This window comes from Eufriesea mexicana, unplaced genomic scaffold, assembly GCF_001483705.2.
Source record: "Eufriesea mexicana isolate 0111107269 unplaced genomic scaffold, ASM148370v2 scaffold1653, whole genome shotgun sequence".
In the NCBI taxonomy this organism is placed as follows: domain Eukaryota; kingdom Metazoa; phylum Arthropoda; class Insecta; order Hymenoptera; family Apidae; genus Eufriesea; species Eufriesea mexicana.
Window position 1 is genome coordinate 1464895 of NW_016909884.1, and position 20015 is coordinate 1484909.

A 20015-nucleotide genomic window follows, 5' to 3' on the forward strand; every position below is an offset into this window, starting at 1 on the left:
CAGGACTTCTTCCAGTCCTCGCCCACCCCTTTCCGCCCCACCTCGGCCGCCAACCCTCTGGTTCGTCGATCGAAGGTTACCGAAAGGGAAGCGAGCTCGTCGAAATCCGATTTCGTCGCGACCTCCGGTCGTCTCTGCTCCTTTTGCCGTCCTCGGTTTCACGCCCGTTTCGACTTTCTCCGCTGGTCCGCGCGTATGGTGCACCCTCCAACGATTCCCCCCCCCCGCGGCCAGACGGCGGCTGCAATTTCGCGCGAGTCATAATTCAAATCCGAGCTCGTCCAATTGGTCGCTCTCGTCGCATTATACCGGCGACTTAATCTAAAGTTTCGCGATGGCGAGGCAGGGGCAGGGGCCCGAGGGCTAGCCGGGGGTTACTGGCCACCCCCGAGGACGCGACGGCGCTGCGGCCGATAAATATCGGCGAAGAAATTAACCCCGGAGAAAGGAATTAGCGCTGGCCGTGAACCATCGCGATTAGGCGGAACGGGGAGACGACTGTCGAGGAAGTTGCGAAACAGGGTGTGCCGAGTAAACGGTCCGGAGGCTTAATAAATACCACGCGACTGTATCCCCGTCTAATAAATTCGAGGCGACTCACGAGGACTCTGTTCGCCGGCTGCTTTTTAATTACTATCATCCGGCTCTCGCTCCGCCTTCGTCCCCGGCTTTTTAATCCTTCCACGGTTTTTACCACGCTCGCGATACGATTCTCCTCTCTCATTGCCGAGCTTCTTTCCTCCCGAATCGAGTTCCTCCGAAGTTTCCCCCAAGCGTGGCCGCGTGTTACGTATATATCCCGCGACGTTTACGGGAAGGAAGATGTAATTTCGCGCGCGGGTATCGACCGTGTGGCAGAACGAAGAATCGTCGAGAGGGGGAGAATCGTGGAGCATAATTCTCGGGACAAATCGACGGATCGTTGGTAGCTAAAGACCGAGGGTTGAAGAGGCAACGCCTCTCCGAGAGCAGGCCCGCAGATCGAACGCCTCCGGGGGGGGGTGAGTGGAAACGAAACGGCAAGATACACAGACGACGACGACGACGAAATGGGAGACAAGGAGTTTTCGCCGTCCCAATTTCCACGCCGTGAAACCCGGAGGAGCTCGGTCAAGGAGCACCGGAGGACAGAGAAAATGTTTACTGCAATTTCGGCAGTTACAGCTCGGCTGGCAACCGGGGGTGCAAGAGGGGATAGCGAGGAGCGAGAGAATTCAATTAAGGACGCCCGATGCGTTTAACACTCCGTAAAGCCAGACGAGAGGGCGCAAAAACCAGAGCGGAGCTTTCCTTCGAAACTCGCGGGATTTGCATGTGCACCGTGAAACGTTCGCAACCCCGTGTGCGCGCCGTCTGCGAGAGGGTGCCGCGCGCCTCTGTCTCTCGCTCGAGCTTCTGTGGCTTAACCCGATGGTCGGTCGCGTGCTACCTGCCGCGCTAAATAATTATTTTAGATTAAACTCTCGCTCGCTGCAAGACACTGCTCGATATTAAAGCGATTTAGCGGGACTCGGCCGGCGCGAAATTAGAAATTACCAACGGCCCCGCTCGCCCGTTGTAAATAACGCGAATTTTACGGGCTACGCGATACGCGATTAAAGCGATCTCTCCTCCAACCCGCCCCGCTCCGCCTCGCCTCACCCCGTCGTCTCGTTCGTTCATCGACGTCGCCGGTTTTTCCCTCTGAAAATTCTCACGAAATTCCCGGTCGTTTAATCGAAACGAAACGGACGATAAATCTCGAGGCACCGAGCGGCCGGCAGATTCTCCAATTACGCGTAATGATGTAAAATCGCCGGGCGATAATGGGTCCCCGGGTTCACGACGCTGCCGGGACACGTGTTCTCTATTAATAGGCCCGCGCCGTTTTTATCCGGCCACCGGTCCCCGCGAGAGGGAAAAGAAGCAGAACGGGAGCCGACGGAGAGGACGATGAAAAAGAGGAGGCGCTGGCAGACCGATGGCGCCTGTCAGGGGTAAATACGGTTTTTAACGGGCCGCTAAAGACAATAACAGAAACAGGGCGTCGTTTCCTCGTCCCCCTTCCGTTGGGACACGAGCAACCAGGCCCGACCTCTCGATCAGCAGCTACAGCGCCGTGACCCGAAGCGATTACTCTCGCCGACTGCTCTCGCTTTTAACATCCGTCCCGATCATCCCTCTCTCCTCTCCTCTCTCTTTCTCTCTCTCTCTCTCCACCCCCTTTCCGTTCCCGACTCCTTCGCGTGCTCTCTTTTTGCAGCGTTCCGTGACGCCTGTCCGGGACCGATTTGCTCGGCGATAAAGCCCGCAGAGCGAGCGCGTGCACTAATCCTCCACTACCCCTCGCGCGAACCAGATTTTAGAGCACGCGGGGATTACGGGAGATCGCGAAACTTTGCGATATTTTCGCGACCAGTCGCCAAGTCCACACACCAGGCAGGGTGCGCGCGATTGGTCGGAATTGCTTCCGCCATCTCGTCTCCGCGGACGTCGAGGATTAATCGAGTCCGTGGCCGAGATTTATCGCGGAAAATGAAGCCTTTCGATGTCCGCGGAATCCACGGAGAATTTTAAAGGCTCGTCGCCGCGACGCGCGTCGCGACTTACGCCAAAGTTACGGCACGCTGCACCCGCCGCCCCCTGCACGACGCACCAGCCGGGGAATATCGGTCGAACTAGTTTAATTGGAATTCTTTCCACCGTCTTTGGAATCGCTTCGTACCTGAGAAAAAGTTCGCGCGTCTATACGTGATCCTAGATCACCATTAACCCTTTCCATACGCTTATTGCCGGCGAATGCGCTACCGCGATAGGGGCAATTCCGACGTGGACGTACCCCGAAGTTGGGAAATTTTAACGAGCGTCTAAAATCACAGTTTGTTCGATCCTGCGATATGGGCACCCTTAAAATACCATGTAATGCTTGCTACGCTTCCGAGATCGGAACGGGTAGAAATTCGATCGCGAAATTCGATAATGAGAATAAAATTGGTACTGAGAGATTTCTGTCAAACGTTGGTTGTTTATAGCGGACAAAGTTAAGAGTCGCGCGGGTTATTTCGAGGAACGAAATTCAGCCCGGTTTCTCTTTCTCGAAAATTCCAATCCGCGGAGACGAGGGCGATACTTTGTCGAGAAAGCATTCTTCGCGAGAAAAAGTAACGCGACAGCGAGAGAAGGAGCGAGAGGAAGGACGTTTTTGTCCCCTCGTTCCCGATTCAATTTGCTGGCGTCGGATAAGGAGTTCCGGAATTTATCCCGCCTTAAAATCCCGTCCTTTCGATATGAATCGAAGCGCGTCGCTCTTTCTTCGACCGGTTCTTTTCTGCCACCTGTTCCGCCATTACGGCCGACCTATTCACGGGTTTCTATTCCGCTGGACTCATCGAACCTCCGATTCCAGCGTGTAGGTTAGTTCGTACGCCACGGGTTATGGCTTTTCGAACAGAAGAATACGAGAATTTCGACTTTTCCGGCGGACCATCGCGGGATACCGTTAAAATGGAAAAATTCGAGCAATCCCGACACGCGGATTACGGTATCGAGGATGTCTCGGAAGCCGATACTAGTCCGCGAACGTCGTCGGAAAGCGAAGAACACGGGACGAAGGTGGACGCAAAAATGAAAGGAAAGTAAAGTAAAGCAAGATGGCGACAATGGGTGGCGAAAGCATGGTAACAGAGGACTGGAACTTACCGGAATGGCGACGCAATCTTCGATCTCGGTGAGGGGCTCCTCCGAGCAAAAGGTGCCGTCGGTGAGGAAGGGTGGCCGAGGCGGTGGCGGCAACCGGAACTCGGGGGGTGGCCCGGGGTACTCGGGGCACTCCGTGCTCTCCAGCGTTTCCAGCTCCTCCATCCTCCACCTCAGCGTGCTGAAAACCACAGGAAAATCAACGCTCGATTAATCTTATTGACAGAACTATTAATCGGCACGTGGGAGAAGCTTTATCTCCTCCCTGCGGCCCTCGCGCAATTTATTCTCCTCCGCTCCCTCTCGCGCGCGAGTCGCTTCCAACTCGCGCGGCATTGATTTTTTTTCCTCCGCCCGCCCCGTTCGGTCCAGCAGAGTTATTCGACCGTTTCCCTCCTCGAAAGCGAGTTACCCTCTCCCGGACGACGAGAAACGCCGGAAGATCGACGCGAGCGTCGCGGAAATCTCGTTACGCTCGCTGGAACCGCGAGTAAGGCGCGAGCCGAACGTCCTCGCTCGCAGAGGCGAGAAGCAACGACGGGGGAGGAAGAAAAAGTAAAAGAGGAGCGACGCAACGGAAGCAACGACGAGGGGCCGTCGGTCGGATAAACTCGTTAGCAACGGGTATCGTCGAGGGAAAACAGGCGGTGGCCATGGCGGTGGTGCACGCGAGGCAAGGAGCTTGCGGAGGATGAGACTGGCTGGAGACTCGAGGCTGGAGGAAAAAATGCCGGTTGACCGAGAAAGTTCGCGGCTGGGGGTTAAATTGATAACGGGCCAGGCTCCCCACGGCGGCAGTAGAGTGGATTTCGCCGGCTAATTAAGAGATACGCGTCTGGTAGCCGTTCCTAATGGCCGGTGACCAGAGATCAGGGAGGAAGAGGGAGAGAAGGAGCTTCTGACCGGTGCAGCTCGTACGGGGGTAAACGCGTGGCTTTTTTCCGCGCGTCGCATACAGCTACGCACGCACAGAGACGCGGAAGAGGGGGCCTCGTTAGCATAGGACGCACCTTTGGGTCAAGTCGTTCCAGTCGCTGCCAGCCGGCTGTGCAACGGTCTCCATCTAGTCGGTATGCTAATACCGGGACTTAATTACAGTCTCATAATGAATCAGTCACGCCAACGGTTCGTCTGCTCGCTGACGCCCCTCCCGCCCCCCCCCCGCCAAGCACACACGATTGTACTCCCTTGATTAATTGTTTCGGCCTCTCCGCAAGCGCCGACGCCGCGACGTTCTAGCCGAGGATACGCGGCGTATATCATCGGGACGGAATAGGCGATTCGCCGATACGACGCCGCCTCTATTCGTCATCCGACGCGTGATTTCGCTGATCGATTCCGCCCTTCGCGTACCCCGAGACTTTCTTTAATCGGTGCGCGCGGCACACGCTGCAGCCAGGGGCCTGTCCGAGGCTCCGTGGGTGGCACCACGGTGAGACGGCTCGAACCATGAGTCTCGGCTTTTTCCACGCGCGTCCAGTCCACTGGTGGGGTCTTGCGGTTCTGGTATAATGGCACTGTTCTTGCCCGAGTGAACACCGGCAGCGGTTCCCGCGATTCCGAGATCCGTGATACGTATGCATCTTCGAGGAACGCTTGCTCGATGATGGCCTGCCCGAGCCGACGAGTGGAGCCGGCTGACAAAAAGGAGTCTCGAGCAGGATACTCCATTAGTGCCTGGCAAAACAGCCCGTCTATTAACTTCCTCGCCGACCTCCTCCAACTTTCCAGCGGTATAATCGCGCGAACGTTTAGCCCGATTGGTCCCGGGCCTAGGGAAGCTCCGAGGAAACACCCTTCTCGAAGGAACTCGAACGCGGGACAGGGCACCGCGATTGTACAGGCAAAGTTCGAGACAGCGAGCAAACGACTCGACGTCTTTCAACGACTTTTACTCGAAAGATGGGACATGTTCTGAGGGGTGGAAGACGCACTCCCCGAGATCGAGGGAGGGAAGAAGGCATCGATGACGAGGAAGAGGCGTATCGAGCCGCCATTTCGCACGTGGCGAAGTAGACCAGAGGTAGAACCGGGGGCGAAGAAGTGCGCGAGGAAAGGGGTGGAAGAAAGGAAGGGGCGCTCGCGCCACGTAGGTGGACGAAGTCGAGGAAGGAAAGGAGGAACACGTCCGCGCTCAGTTTAATAAATGCAGCGTTCCTTCCGTTCCGTTTCTTGGCTCGGCCGATATTCCAGCTCGACGTTGTCGGCGACGTTGGAACCCCCGGTGCTTCTCCGTTTCTCCGCCAACCCCCCTGCCCCGTTCCGACCCTCCGCGTTCTCCTCTCATTCATATGCAGAGCAGAATGCGGACGAGCAGCCAAGCGAACGCCGTGAAGCGCTCATCTCGTTTCTGGCTCGGCTCCGCGTTCACCGAATCTCCAGTTCGCGTGATTTTTATTTAATTCTCCCCGATACAATCCCTCCTCCGCTTCTCAGCTCCTCCGGCATCCCCTGTCACGCCGCGATACCGATCGCGTTTCCTTAAGCGTCGAAACTCCATCGTCGGAGTTTCGTCTCCGATACCAAAGTACGGTCACGTCGCGGGATTTTCGGATAATTTCGGCGTAGACTCGCCGTATTTCTCGCGAGACAGAGATCGCGCGACCGACGAAGCGGTATCCCCTGGAAATTGCCAGGGAACCGAATGTCCCGGAAGACGTACCGTGCCGACGCGTCCTCGACGGGTTTTTCGCGCGAGCAAGAAGCAGCCACGGATCAAGGTGTACAAAGGGTAGATAGGGGGTGGCGGTAGACGGGGGGATTGAATGGCGCAGACCGGCACAATGCCGTCTCGCGAAGCCTATCGGTATTTTCCAGGCGAACAGGAAACCGCGTCTTCCGCGTTAAATATTCCTCGGCCCACGAGGCCCGATGGGATTCCGGCTTTCCGCGAATGGAAAAACACCGTCTGATATCCAGCGGCGTGAAAGCAACCAAACACCCTTATCCCCGGGACTTCCTCGCGCGAGATGCTCCACGAAACTCGACGAAATTCGTGGCGACGGAAATTTTTTATTCATTTACTCTCGGATCTACCGATCTTCTTCCAAAAGATTCCTAGAGTATCCCTAGGGTACTCCTAAAGATTCCTAGACTTCTTTGCGCGACGAACAAAGTCCTTCGTATAGCACGGAGTAACACGCGCTTGAAAACACGGTGCAACAGATGGTAAGTGAGAGGAACGAGATATTAATCCGGAGGCAAAATTTGAACGTCCACGTGGAGGACGAGCAGAGTCTAGGGCCGTGATAAAGAACAATGTACCCGAGTGGTCCATCGTGTACGGGGAAGAACAGAGCGTAGTCGAAGAGCACAGCGAGGCTGGAGCAAGAATTTATTCGAGGGTTAATTGGAAGCTCGTCGCGCGATTTCGCGCGATAAATCTCACCGGCTGTGTCCGCGACGGGGAGTCACCAGAGACGGCGTGTCTCTCGAAATAGTCTAGGACAACGATGGCGCGTCCGAGGCTGGACTCTCGCGGCTGGAAATTCCGCCGGAGCCGGGAATTAGAAGCGATGCGCCGAAAACAGGAAAGTGGACGTCGTCCCTAATGAAATTGTGCGTGCAGAGCCAGCCGGTGCCGAAAAAATCGCGCAGCGGCGACACGAGCTCCGCTAATAAACGCGAATACACCGGAGCTCGCGGTGACTCCTGCGTCGCAGGCTAATTTTGACGGAGAGGGACGCGATTCGAGAGCAACGACGAATAAATAATACCGATACAGCACTCGCGGAGGAGGCCGGGTGCGTAATTATCGCGTTAATTAAGCGTCGCTATAAACCACTGCGCCGTGGTGATAAGAGGATTACGCGGGTGGAAAAAATTCGAAGCAGGACGGTGGTTGAGAAAAGTACTGGAGAAAGTTGGCGGAGGTTGATTACGTTAGCGGGTATGAATTAAAATCACGACGAACGATGTCGTTCGGGTTTACCCGGCGTAACCCGAACAATCTCGCGGAAAAAAGCGCCGCGGGGTAAAAAGTTGCGAGGAGTGGTCGCTGCGACAGCGGCGGAGGCCGCTGGGACCGATGGAGGACTTTCGGCGGACAGCGTTGGCCGCGACCGAAAACGCGCGCGTAAAACCGTGTCTTCGCGCAGCTGACACGCGCGGTAATTTCATTACGAAAATCCGACGAGCCTACGCGCGCGTCGGTGTGTGCGGCACCCGCGGAAATATATTCGCGGTGTGACGGGGTCGGAACGACGGCCCGGGGGAAAGAACGGTGGTCGCGATACGAAACGAGCGGACACGCGGCGCGAGGGGGTGAGATTTCGCGAACGGCGTCGCGCGAAATTTCATAACCTAGGCGCCCTACCCACCGAATTCACCGCGTTCGCCATTTTCCCGGAACGAATGTCGCCCTGGCTCGTATTTATGGCCGGCAGACTTGGTTCGTCGTATTTCGCCGAGACAAGGGGGTGCCGCGCGCGTTCCGTTTACGAGCGGAATCGCGATTAAACGCGAAACGGCCAGAGCAAATTGCTCGTATCGGTTTTCGACGATAAGACGGTGAATCAGCCGAGCTCTCGCGGGCAGGATGACGCACGGGGCACGGAAACAATGTCAACGATAACTCCGACCAAGCCGAGTCCTAAGATACCGGGGACGCGCGTTCCGGAGGAATCGCGGAGGTCGAAAAATGTCGCTCGAGTGGATCGTTTCCGTGCTCGATACCTCTCGTCGTTGGCGAGTTTAAATTAAGTCGTTTTAACTCGCCGGGAACTTGGTCGTCCCGCGTACCGCCCTTGTTCGAGTTTCAGCGTTAAATAATCGCGTTAACGCGAAGCAATCTCGAAACGTCGCGGAAATCGCGTTAATCCGCTTTCGAGAGCGTCGGCAAGTTGGGGTAATCGTTCGGAGAAAAAGGAATACCGGTGAAAGAGAAATTCCTGACCGTTCGTCGATCCATAATTCGAACCTTCGCGGACGAATTCCCGATAAGGGGTGGAGAAGAGAGGGCGAGATCCAGGGGTGGTTCCTCCGGGAGGCGGCGAAAGTAGACGAGTTTAATTTAGGACGTCTCGAGATCCTGACGCGCGATTCGACGCCAGAAACTTGGAGCATTAATTATTATCGTTGCGCGCTCCCGTTCGCGTACGGTATTTCGTTTCGTCGTTGCACCCATCGTTACCAGCCGGAGCGGAGCGAACTTTGAAACATTCACGAGAAACGTCGATTCGACGAGGATCAAAGTTCATCGCGTAAGCCGTAGCTGGAACGGGTTGGAAAAAGCGAAAAACGCGAGAAAATCGGGAGCCGGGGGGGGGGGGGGGGGGAAAGAACGCGAACGAACAGATATCGAAGCGCAAAGTACGGCTAAAGCGACGCGTTTCCTCTTTCGTTTATGCCTGTTTCGACCGACAATTACGGCGCGCAGGAATCCAATACTTTCCGTTCGAGAACCGGAGGAACGACGTTAATCTCGTTCGAAACAACGACTTGCAAGTGCGTTTAGTCGTCGCGGTAATTGCGCAAATACGCTCGTTAGCGAACGTTACGTGGCGGGACAGGTAGGAAAAAGGGCGTAACCGAACGGTCCGCGTTTCTCGTCCGTCACTCGGTACGGACGAATAATTTTCCGTGAATAATCGAGGCTAGAAGCGAAGGAAGGTTTAATCGCGAGCGATAAAGTAAGTAAACGTTGACGCGAATACACGGGGAACGAGATGGAGCGTGGACCGGTGTACGCGGCGCGGCCGATCGGAAATTGGCCGAGCGTAGGCGCGTGCAGGCACGGGGAACTGGCATTCGCGTATTTCGGTTGGCATACGCGCGGCGAGCAGCGACCAGTGTCGCATTATTTCAGCATTAGCTTCGCTCAGCGAGCCCCGTATCCCTCGGTTAAGCGATACAAACTCGACCGACGCACGCGTTCCCGTTACACGCAATGGCTACCTGCACCCGATACGCGTCACGAAGATGATCATCGCTGTTTGCATACACCCGACACGCCGCTAATGCGATCGATCGCCTTTGTCCTCTGCCTCTAGATATCCGTATACAGTCCCAGTCGCGGTTTTTACGGAATCCCGCTCGCACGGATTTGAAATATCGCCGAGGAAGGTACAGAGACGGAGCAGGAGCGTTTTTGAGCCTTATTTTCCACCCACATCCTTCTCAATTTGTCCGCTTTCTCTTGGCGCGGCAGCGTCCAGCGACTGCCATCAATTGCTGTCCTCGCGAACGACGCGTGCCGTGCACGACCCACGCCGAGGATCCATTTTGCCGGCCCTCAGACCCGCCGACACGATTTACCATTCCCGGCGACTCTTTTAAACCTCTTAGAGCATGGAGAATTCCCGGTGATTTCCTCCGCTGGTCCCGACCCCGTGAAATCGTTCGAGGAGCTCGCGATCGCTGCGGATCGCCGACGAGGCACCGTTCCGTTCCAACGATTCTTTTCTCTGCCTCTCGTGCGCGTATCCGCTCCCGAGTACCAATTAACCCCTTCCCGTATTTTAACGCGTTCGGCCCGGCGCCATATTGCTGTCCTTTCCGATGCTACGGGAAAAATTCGACGCTATTCGAACGCGAGACAGCCATAAACGTTTCGTAACACAGGCGAAACCAAACTATACTTCTGTTTTGGAGCGTTTCAATAAATATTATTAAAATTGCTACGTTTATTTTTTAACTTTGATGCGGTCGTCGACGTGATATAACACGAGTCTGACACGCGACGAAGATTTTGGCCCGAGATTTCGTCCTGGGCCTGCTGGTGGACTCGTCAGTGATCAGTCTGCTCCCTAGCAGGCCTTAGACAGGGATACTATTGGAAGGTCTGTAAGTTATACATATAGAAAGTGGAGGTTTCTTCGAGAACTTGCGAGAAAGTCCTCAAACTCCCTTGAAGTTGGAATACACCTAGTGACGAGGGTGAGAACGATGGTCGCCAGAATGAATATCACGAGTTAGACTCGCGCGAACGGAACATTTTTCTAAATATAGTTTTGAAACTGTCATCTATAATAATATATAATACATTTGGAATATTTATCGCGCAAAACTGACTATATCGTGTATTTGTATTTAAATTTCGACTCGTATTCCGCGGGATTTCGGTCCGTTTCCCGCGCGTTGACGCCTGACGTTTGGGCCCGGATTTCGTCGAGCTAAGTGGCACGGGAGGGGGTTAATTCCCGGAGAACGATAAGCGAGTTATCGCTGCTTATCCGCCGAGCGCGTTCCTCGCGATTCTGCCGCGTGGCGTCGAGGAAAGGCGAGGAAAGGCGAGGCGCGGGATGGACGACTCGCGTAGCCGCGGTGCACGGTCAGGAGGACATAACTCACGCGGAAAAGACTCGAAGCGAGGAAAGGCGAGGAAAGGCGAGGAAAGGCGAGGCGCGGAATGGACGACTCGCGTAGCCGCGGTGCACGGTCAGGAGGACATAACTCACGCGGAAAAGACTCGAGGCGACCTCATCTCTATGTTAATCTTCCCTCCTCCGTGGGCCAGCGGCGATGCTCCGACGCGCGCCTGTTTCGTCCTCTCTCCTCCTCCGCGCGACTCGTTTATGCGAGGCTGGCCGATTACGGGCTTCAACTGGTCGGACCACACATCGGAGCGTGAGCCTCGCGATGGCCCGTTCGCGGGCAGGAAACTCGCGTTGCCGGACGAATAAATACCGGAATAGGTGTTCCTCGGCGCGACCGGTATCGTTGAAATTGGCGATAATTATCGGGAACGAGTTGCCAACGATCAACCCTTTCGCGCCGGCGCGAGCGTGCACCGGGTTATTATCTCGGCCGGCGCTCCGTGTCGCCGAGCAACCTCGTCGCGGGTATGATAATGCGATCGCCGGTAATGACCGATGAATTTGCACCTTAAGTGGCTTTATTTTCATCCAGCCACTCGCCCGAGATCCAGCAGGTATAACGAATGGAAATTAAGACGGAGCGAGTGGGACGAGTGGGACGAGTGGAACGAGCGGACAGGGTGCACGCGAGATAACTCGCGGAGCAATTGATTCGAAAGAAAATCGTTACTCGCCCATTTCCCGCGCTAGGTTCGCGCTGGTCGCGACGTTTATCGAGCAATAAACGGAAATCGCGTGGCTCCGAAGCGTTCTCGAGACGTTCCGAGGCGGAGTTCGAGCGTTCGGAAGCCCGAATTCGCGAGGACGGTTATTAGCGGATGGGGAGCGGACTCGCGAGGCGTGGAGCGTTTTTCGTATCACGGGGTAACGAGACGGCCGCGTTCCGCGCAATTATTCCAGCCGAATTTTCGCCCGGGCCCCGCTCATTATGATTATGCATGCAGCCGGGATCGTTTCCGGCGGTATCTCCGCGAGAAAATTGCTGCAACGTGCGTAAGGGACGTTATTTATAGGTGGACGCGGACGGCGGGAAGGGCGGCGGGGCGCTTACGAAACGAAGGGTCGAGCGAAGGGCGCGGCTACGCCCGCAGCACTCGATTATTTCTGCGATGGCAGCGCGCGTGCAACGACCAACCCTTTCTCTGTCCCTCCCGCCCGGCCCAACCCTCCAAGCCTCGCTCGCTGTTCGCGTAACTTTCGCGCGATTCCGAATCGGCCACGGCCCGCTTTTAATTAGGGGACACCGACGAATTTAATAATTCCGCCCTTGAATAGCCGCGACACCGGCTGCTCGCGATGATCCTACGCTTCGTTTCTGTCTGCCCAGCCTGCGCACTCGCCAATCCACGTATTTCGTTTTACTCTCCTTCCTCTTTCCTTTTTCTTTCCCCCTTTCTTCCTCTCTCTTTCTCTCTCTCTCTCTCTCTCTCTCTCTCTCTCTCTCGCGCGCGCGCGGTTCTCTTGCTCCTGTTTTTTAATTTAGTGCCAGTGTTTCGAGGAGATTGTGTCTCTTTTAAAGGGGGAAACCGTCGTTGGGAAGGGTGCCAGGTCGAGGCAAGTTTTGGACCGAGGTACTACTACTACCGGTTGAAAGGCAGAAACACCGATAATTCCTTTAATCGAATAACTAATCAACCTTTATGCTTGGTCCTGCGCGACGAAACGCTTCCGTCCCTCTTTTTCCTCTCCTTCCTCCTTTCTTTTCGCAGACCGTGCACTGGCATCAATTCTCCATTAGAAGATCGTAATCTTTTTACGAGATTACGAGGGACGGCGGATCGAAAAGGTGCAGACGCGAAATTACCTCCCACGCGAAAAGAAGAGCCGAGGCGACACTAGCCGCGAGCGTGTCTGGCGTGCGATATTTCACCGCTCCCCCTAGACGCGTGTAATTCCGCCCCGTTGCATCGCGCGATCTGCCTCGACTAATAAATAAATAATACCGACAATTTCTCCTCGACGGGGATCAAAGTTTCATCGGCGACCCTGGCGGCGGTGGCGGTGACGGCGGTGGCGGCCTGCTCGGAGGCACCGAAGGCGGGCAGCGCACAATGCGGGACAGGGGTGGAGAAAAAGGCAGCGCGCTGGAGCGGAGAAAAAGCTCCGACGGAATCGGATGGGTCGCGAGATATGGAAGTATTTATAAGACCGACCAATAAGCTATCGGAAAGCTATTAAAAGTTTTTCGCGATCCAGAAATAACCTCTGCGCCCGCCGCCATTCCCCGGAGGGTGATCTCTCCTGCTCGTAACGTTTCCCGGAGATGCGTACCGTCTCTCACGCGCTTTCTTTCTACCCTTTGTTCCAACCGCCGACCGACGCTACTCCCTTCCCGGCCGCGTTCGCTCAACACAGGCACAAAGGATATCCGGGGAAATCGTACGTTTCCTCCACTATCCACCTCCTCTTCCGTTTTCAACCCCATCGAATCCCGCAAGCCGGAGGGGTATCTCCAACTCGTCCGGCCAATTTTTCATCGGATTCTTCCGCATCCGAGGGTGACTCGACGAGCCTCTCCGAGTCGCTCTTGGAAATTTCCCGTTTCCATTTCGCGACGATAAAAACAACGAAAGCCGATGGAGCCCTGTTTATCTCGAAACGGAGGGTTTCTATTACGTCCAAGGTCGCGCGGAGAAGAAAAAGGGGAAGAGGATCTACGCCATTTATCGGATAACGCGTCGGCATTCGGCCTGCCGGCTGTATCGCAGGTAAAAACAGCGATTCCCCGGAGGATCGGCCGATCGGACAGCGGCGCCTTGGCGAGCGATCGCGAGCGGACGCGAGGGAACGCGCGAGCGTAGGCGCGCGGCGAACAATAAAACCTCGGCAGAGCCGCAAATAGCGGCCAGGCGAAAAGAAACGCGTAAATTCGTAAAGCTTAACGATCCGTAAATCTGCGGCCATCGGGAAATACGCGGGCCGCCTACGCGCTATAATTTTCCCGCGTAACGATCCGCGTTGTTCGCGCGGACCCGCGAGGAGAACGCGAGTCGTAAATAAAGCGGATGAAAACGGTGTTTGTCACGGCGTTTGCTGCGCCTCGCCACGCGTTGCATTTTAATTCCGCCGATTTCTTCGCCCGTTCGCGACGTTTATAGATGTACCATCGCGTCACCGCCGACGTCGTCGTCGTCGTCTCGCGAGCTTTAACGCGATCTTTGATACGGGGGGCTCTCCACCGCGAGATCCGTCGATCGTCGAGTCGAGTTGCCGCGTGATAATGGGGGAAGATCGATCGGGATCGCTGGAGATCGCTCGAATTCGGGGATAAATTTATAAAACGCATTACGCGCAGGCAGCGCCGCGCGCCGAGTGCTCTCTAAATATTTGTAGTTTGACGAGTCGCCATCGATTCCCGGATGATACAGCGGCAGAGTGTTTGCAGACACGCGGAGACAGAGAATCGCGCGATGGGAGTTAGAATGACAGCCGGCAATCTCGCAGGATCATCCCCTCGCGTCGGTCGGTATCGATACTCTCGTCACGAGTGTGACAATCGGCCAACAGCACCGGTGCCGCGGCGACCGGTCTCCCAGAAACCCGGCGACCCTCCAAACTCTCGCGAAACTCTCCCTGTTCGCGAGCCATAGAAACGCAAAGTTCGCACCCTCTTCGGCCAGTCGTGATACGACGAGGGTCACTCTCTCCTCGTTCCTTCCCGACCCCCTACGGTCGCCAAACCATTCCGCGCCGCGAGTACCGTTTAGCGCTCGCGCGAAACGAATAAGGGAAACGAGTTTCGGGGTTGAAAGGCTGAAAATCACGGCCGTTCACGGTAACGGGAGAAAACGTTGTGTTCCGTTCTGGCATAAGTTAACTCGATTTTCCAATATCCGAGTTTAGCGAGCGGCCAGGGAATACGGCGCACCCCGGGCCACTTTCGGCAAACTCCGTCGTTAAACCGTTGCCCCCATTACCGATATTACGCTGCAACCCAGCGCGGTCGTATTTCGATTTGACGCGGACCTATCGGTATAATTCCGTGGCAGGAAAATTCTACGCGCTCCGCGGATCGTTTACCGCGACCCCTCGACAACCGCGCGAGCTTGGGAACCCTATGGAAGAAGGGAAGGTAACGGGACATCTGAAACTACTCGGGGGTCCACCCTCCCCGGCACCGCGTAACCGCCGCCCTCGTAACTTTCTTCCTCCTACTTTCACCCGTGGAACGTCGTTACACACGCTCCGTGGGGAGAACTTTTGCACGCACGTGTTTCGCGTTTCTCACCGGTGCTTTATTAAACCGAGACCCTCCGGCTAAGCAACCGACTTCGAGAGGCCTCTCCCCCGCGAGGCAGGTATTCGGTGACACGAGGGTGCGTGAGAGCAGGTGACGCCGGCGTCTGGACGCCTGTCACGCTTGTAAGTCTTACGCGTTTAGCGATCGAAATCTCGGTTTATCCTACTTTAACTCGAATATCCGGAGAACAGCCGATGAGTCGTCGATCGAGTCGTTAACTTCGAAACGGCTATCCGGAATTTTCTTCGCGAACAAAGAGTCGTTGACATTCCCGAGTGACGAGTCTCTCGGACGGCAATTAGCGTTATCGGAGTGGAGCACGGGTGAACCGTCGTTAACGAGCCTGATAGAGATTGCGGTTCACGTATTTCGGTATTTTGCCCGGTATTTTGCCCGTGGACAAGGGCGGAAAGTCGATGGTCCGCGTGGGCCGCTGGAGCACCGGCCGTCACGTGCCTCCATCTGTCGTCGATTCCGTGGACTATTCACTGCCAAGGGCGCGACCAGCTCGCCTTTTCGTTCCTCGTGAAATATTTACGCGCAGTCGCGGATTTATTCAACGAATTTGACGTCCGACTATGACGCCGGCCACCGTGCGACGAGAAGTTTTCCACCATTCTGCCACGAGGAAACGAAGACTCCGCGACGGGATTTGCAGACGTCGCGACGATTATCGAGCTCGTCTCCGCGGCAACGGATTAGCGGGCTACGCGGTGTTTCGCGGAGTACGAGAGATCCGTTTAAATTTTCAATCCCATTTAAACGAACGCCGCGTGCACCGTATTTTTATCTTAACCGCGAACACCTTTCGAAACCTGATTTCGATCGAGCCCGCAATTAGCGACCCATTGATCTCCGCCGATATTCAAATTTCCCGCGCCATCGAACGCTGCCATTGCTCTCGGCAAATATTTTCGTATTTTCGCGTATTTTAGAACTTGCAGGAACAGCTCCCGTTTCTTATACCCCCGTTCGTTCCTTTCGAATGGAATGATCAAAATGGATCAATTTTAAGCGAAAGATCCAGGAAGATAAACGATTTCGCGTTGCAATGAAACCGAACTACAGATATATTTCAAACGAGGAATTTTCAACACGTCGACGACCGGGTATTTAATTTCCATCCTTTCACGCAGGACCGGGCATATAATAGACTTTTGACTCAAATTACGTAATAAAATAAAACGCAGATAACGATTTAACAATCCTATGTGTTAGAAAAGTACGTAGAAAAGTACACGATAAAGTACATAGGCGTAGAAAAACGTAAATTCCCGTGATCGGTCGTCAAGCCTTTGGCCTACAACCACGTGAGAGACTCGTGGTCCGTCGGTCGGGTCGAAACTGGCTATCACGGGCCTGGCTCGTGGTACGTCGACCGGGTCAAATGCAAACACCACGTGTCACAGCCGTGGTTTTCGTAGACGTACCCTATTCCAAATAACACAGCCCAGGCTAGTGGACTCGATTGCGCGTTATTCTTGACTACGTTCGCACAGTGGAATATATTTCCTTAAATATATCAGAAAAATACGCGACCCTCTACGGTGTCCTCGAAACGAAAATTTCGCGTGCGATTGGAACACGACTTGAGACAACAACTTTGCCGAGTCGCGGAATGGCTCGAAGGCTCGGCCGTTCTGTTTACGTTTTGGGACCACGCTGTTGAAGCTCGAATCGTAGGACGAGGAGTTAACGGCGTTAATATCTCGAAACGAATCACGCGTTAGGCTGTGCTCGCGTAATCGCTACGCTCGAGTGCCTCGAGTGCAACGACGAACATCGTGATTGCCCGAAACGAGTACGTCGAGTGCGAAGGGATAAAGAAACGTAGTAGTCGTCGATTCGGGGACTCGAGATAAAAGCGAAGAACGCGAGAAGGGTGGGAAGAAAAGGAACGGGAGAAAAAGTGACGTTCGCGAAGGGACGCGACACGGTTTGGTGAGCAGTGAAAATAAACGGTGCCGCGTCCCAAACAGAAAAGCAACTGCTCCAGTCGTGGTCTGGCTCGAATTTTCACCGTGAACTCTCGCCCCATAAGTTCCTAATAACTGTCAGCGACAGGCGCGCCTCTCCTCGCCGCCCGATCCCGACAGTTCGTGGGAGTCTCGAGATTATTTCTAATTTCATCTCCGTTCGGTGGCATGCGCTCGTACACGCGAAAAGAGAGGAGAGAGCGGTCGTCGTAACTCGTTTAAATCGAACCACGCCGGAAACGTTGCTCTCGCGACGAGCAGGACGTTTTAATGGCCGCGGCGTCGAAAAATAACGCGATACCGCGCGCTCCGTTCCGGGAACCCTGGTCCTGGGTAATTTCGCAAATGAAACGAGTGCATTTCCGTGCGCGGCACGGCCCAGGATTCGCTTAATTACCGCGATGAAAATTCTCCATTACGGCGGGTAATCGAGAGTAAACATCCCCGTGATTCGATGGAAATTAACCAACAGGTGAACGAGCACGAGCCCTCGTCGAAAAGGCCGAACACAGCGGAACCGAATCGGCCACGGCCGACGCGACCGATTTAATTCGTCGGAGAAAGAGGAGGAAACGGGAGGAGAACGGTCGAAAAGCGCGAGAGAGGAGAGCCGTCGACGCGTATTCGGCAGCACGCGTTAATCTCGCCCGACGTTTCGCAGCGAGTCGCGAATATCGATCTCCGCGGCACGTCGACTCTTTTCAATCCCCCTCGGAGATGCTTTATTTGTTTCCTCGCTGCATTAAGTTCCGTCTTTCTCTGCCACCCCCGAGACACGCGCTCGCGGAATTTCACCCTGCTTCCACTCGCGCCTAGCGCGTTTCCCTTTCGTCGTTTCCTCTCGCGAACCATCGTCTGTCGCCGAATCGGATCCGGAAATCTCCAGTCAAGCTATCGCGACGCGTTAATCGCGGAAAAATTGCGTGTCCGGTGGATCTCGTCGCGATGGAAAGGTCTGGAAGTATCACGGGGAGGACGACTACACGAGGTGCTTTCGACGATTTAATCGGCAGCGTCGATTTTCGCGACGGACGACACCCGTCGGCTATTCGCGGATCGCGATGTCGACGCCGTTCGACGGACAGCGTCGCGCGAACACGATCGTAAAAGTTTTATCACGGGGACGTTATTCGAAGAATGGCGGATTTTCGGGAAAACTCGGTTAATACTCTTCGGAGGGGGGTGAAAAATCTCGCGAAACGGTGGTAACTTTGCGGCCTGCGGGTGGCTCGGTCGCCACGTGCCGACGCGAAATACCCCGGTCGTAATTTGCACGCGGCACGAGAAGCAACGTATCCGGTGTAACGGCCTTTCACAACCTCGGCGATATGGTCCATTTCCCGACGCAATTACCGCGCCACGCACGCACCTTTCCGCCGATGCAATCGTCGCGTCTGCTTCGATGCGCGTTTTCACTCGGTAATCGCGATAGCGAGAAAGAAAAGGGGTGCCTACCTCAAAAATTCGGGCGACACCTTGCCGATTTGCTAGCAGCGCATTTCCTTCGAAAGTACGGGGCACCCTCCTCGTGGCTGGCTTCTACGCGCACCACTCGCGTCGCGGAGGGTCGTGGCAATTTCCCTGCTCCAAGACGATCCGTGTATCCTTTTCGATCACTGCGCGTCGTTTCCTCTCACGAGTCACTCGGCCACCGTAAGCTTGTTCCTGCGGGGTACACTTTCCTCGAGATCACCCGTCGACCACCGTCTCTGCTCGTCGATCGTGCGCTGCTCCTCTCTCGCCCGTTCGCGGAGGAACGACGGGACGACGGGACGGGGACGACGACGACGACGACGACGACGACGGGGACGGTTGCTCGTGTCGAAGCGTCGTTGAGAATCTCGAGACGAGGCGACGAGCCATACGCCGTCAACGGACACGACGATGAACCGGGGTGGTCGTCGTGGAGAACGATGCACTGCACCCGACACTCTCGATCATTCCTTTATCCTCTTTCACTCGAAGGCACGTCGGGTTAGCACCCGCACGGAACCCACCACGGGAAACCTCACTGTTTCGCACGAGTCGAAGACTTCCACGGACGCGGTCGAGCTCGCGTCCTCCAGTGTCAGCTGTCTCGCGCTTTCCACTCGGAACATGTGTTCGTGTACGCACCCGAGTGCACTCGCGCAATCTCACCCTCCGACACTTTTCCGCTACGAAACACGCGCTCTACCGATCACCAAACTCTTCACGACTACACTCCCTTGTCGGCGGCGCGCGGCACACTGTTGCTCGCCGCTTTCGCCCGATCCCTCGGAGGCTTCGTTTCGTGCCTACCCCCACTCCGCCGCCCGAAGCCTTCCTCTACCACGTTGCCACTGCCCCCACCCGACGCCCGGCCGCCCCACTACCGCCGCTGCGCTAGCTTCCCCCACTCCGTCCGCCGCGACTCTTCTTTCTTCGTGCTCCGCGTGGCAGACTCCTTTCACGCGAGTGCGAGCGAGACCGCCGAGGGGTGTAGTGGCGCTGGTGCGTCAGACGAGGATGGAAACCGGTGTCGTCCTTTTAGAGCGTGAACACAACGGTGACTCGGTGGAAAAAAGAAAAAAAAAGGAAGCTCAGCCACGGCAGCAGGGTGCACGCGGATGGTCCAGGTTCTTCGAGCTTCTACCGCTGTGCCGATCGTGGCGAGCGCCTGCACCGTGGTGCCCTCCACCGTTTCGCGAGAGCTTCACGGGGGCTGCTGCTTCGGGTCGACGAGCCGCAGACGGGGTTGAATGACAGGACTCTCCGCGTCGGGGCAATTCCGCGGGGGCTGTAACGAGACAAAGTCGTCGGGTAAAGTGACAAGCGTCGTTTGTTCCG

At 55.7% G+C, this 20015-nt stretch overlaps 1 protein-coding gene across 1 annotated transcript in view; it reads right to left on the reverse strand.

Annotated features, from left to right (window-relative positions):
* The window catches only part of pxb (putative Hedgehog signaling attenuator pxb), an 80182-nt gene extending 60760 nt beyond the window's left edge, over window positions 1-19422 (reverse strand). Inside the window, exons 1-2 of the mRNA XM_017902000.1 lie at window positions 18663-19422; window positions 3679-3856 (exon numbers count right to left, since the gene is read on the reverse strand). Coding sequence (XP_017757489.1) covers window positions 3679-3840 — 162 coding nt within the window. The 5' untranslated portion in view covers window positions 3841-3856; window positions 18663-19422. The remainder of the gene's footprint in view (window positions 1-3678; window positions 3857-18662) is intronic.
* Between the last annotated feature and the right edge of the window lie 593 nt (window positions 19423-20015).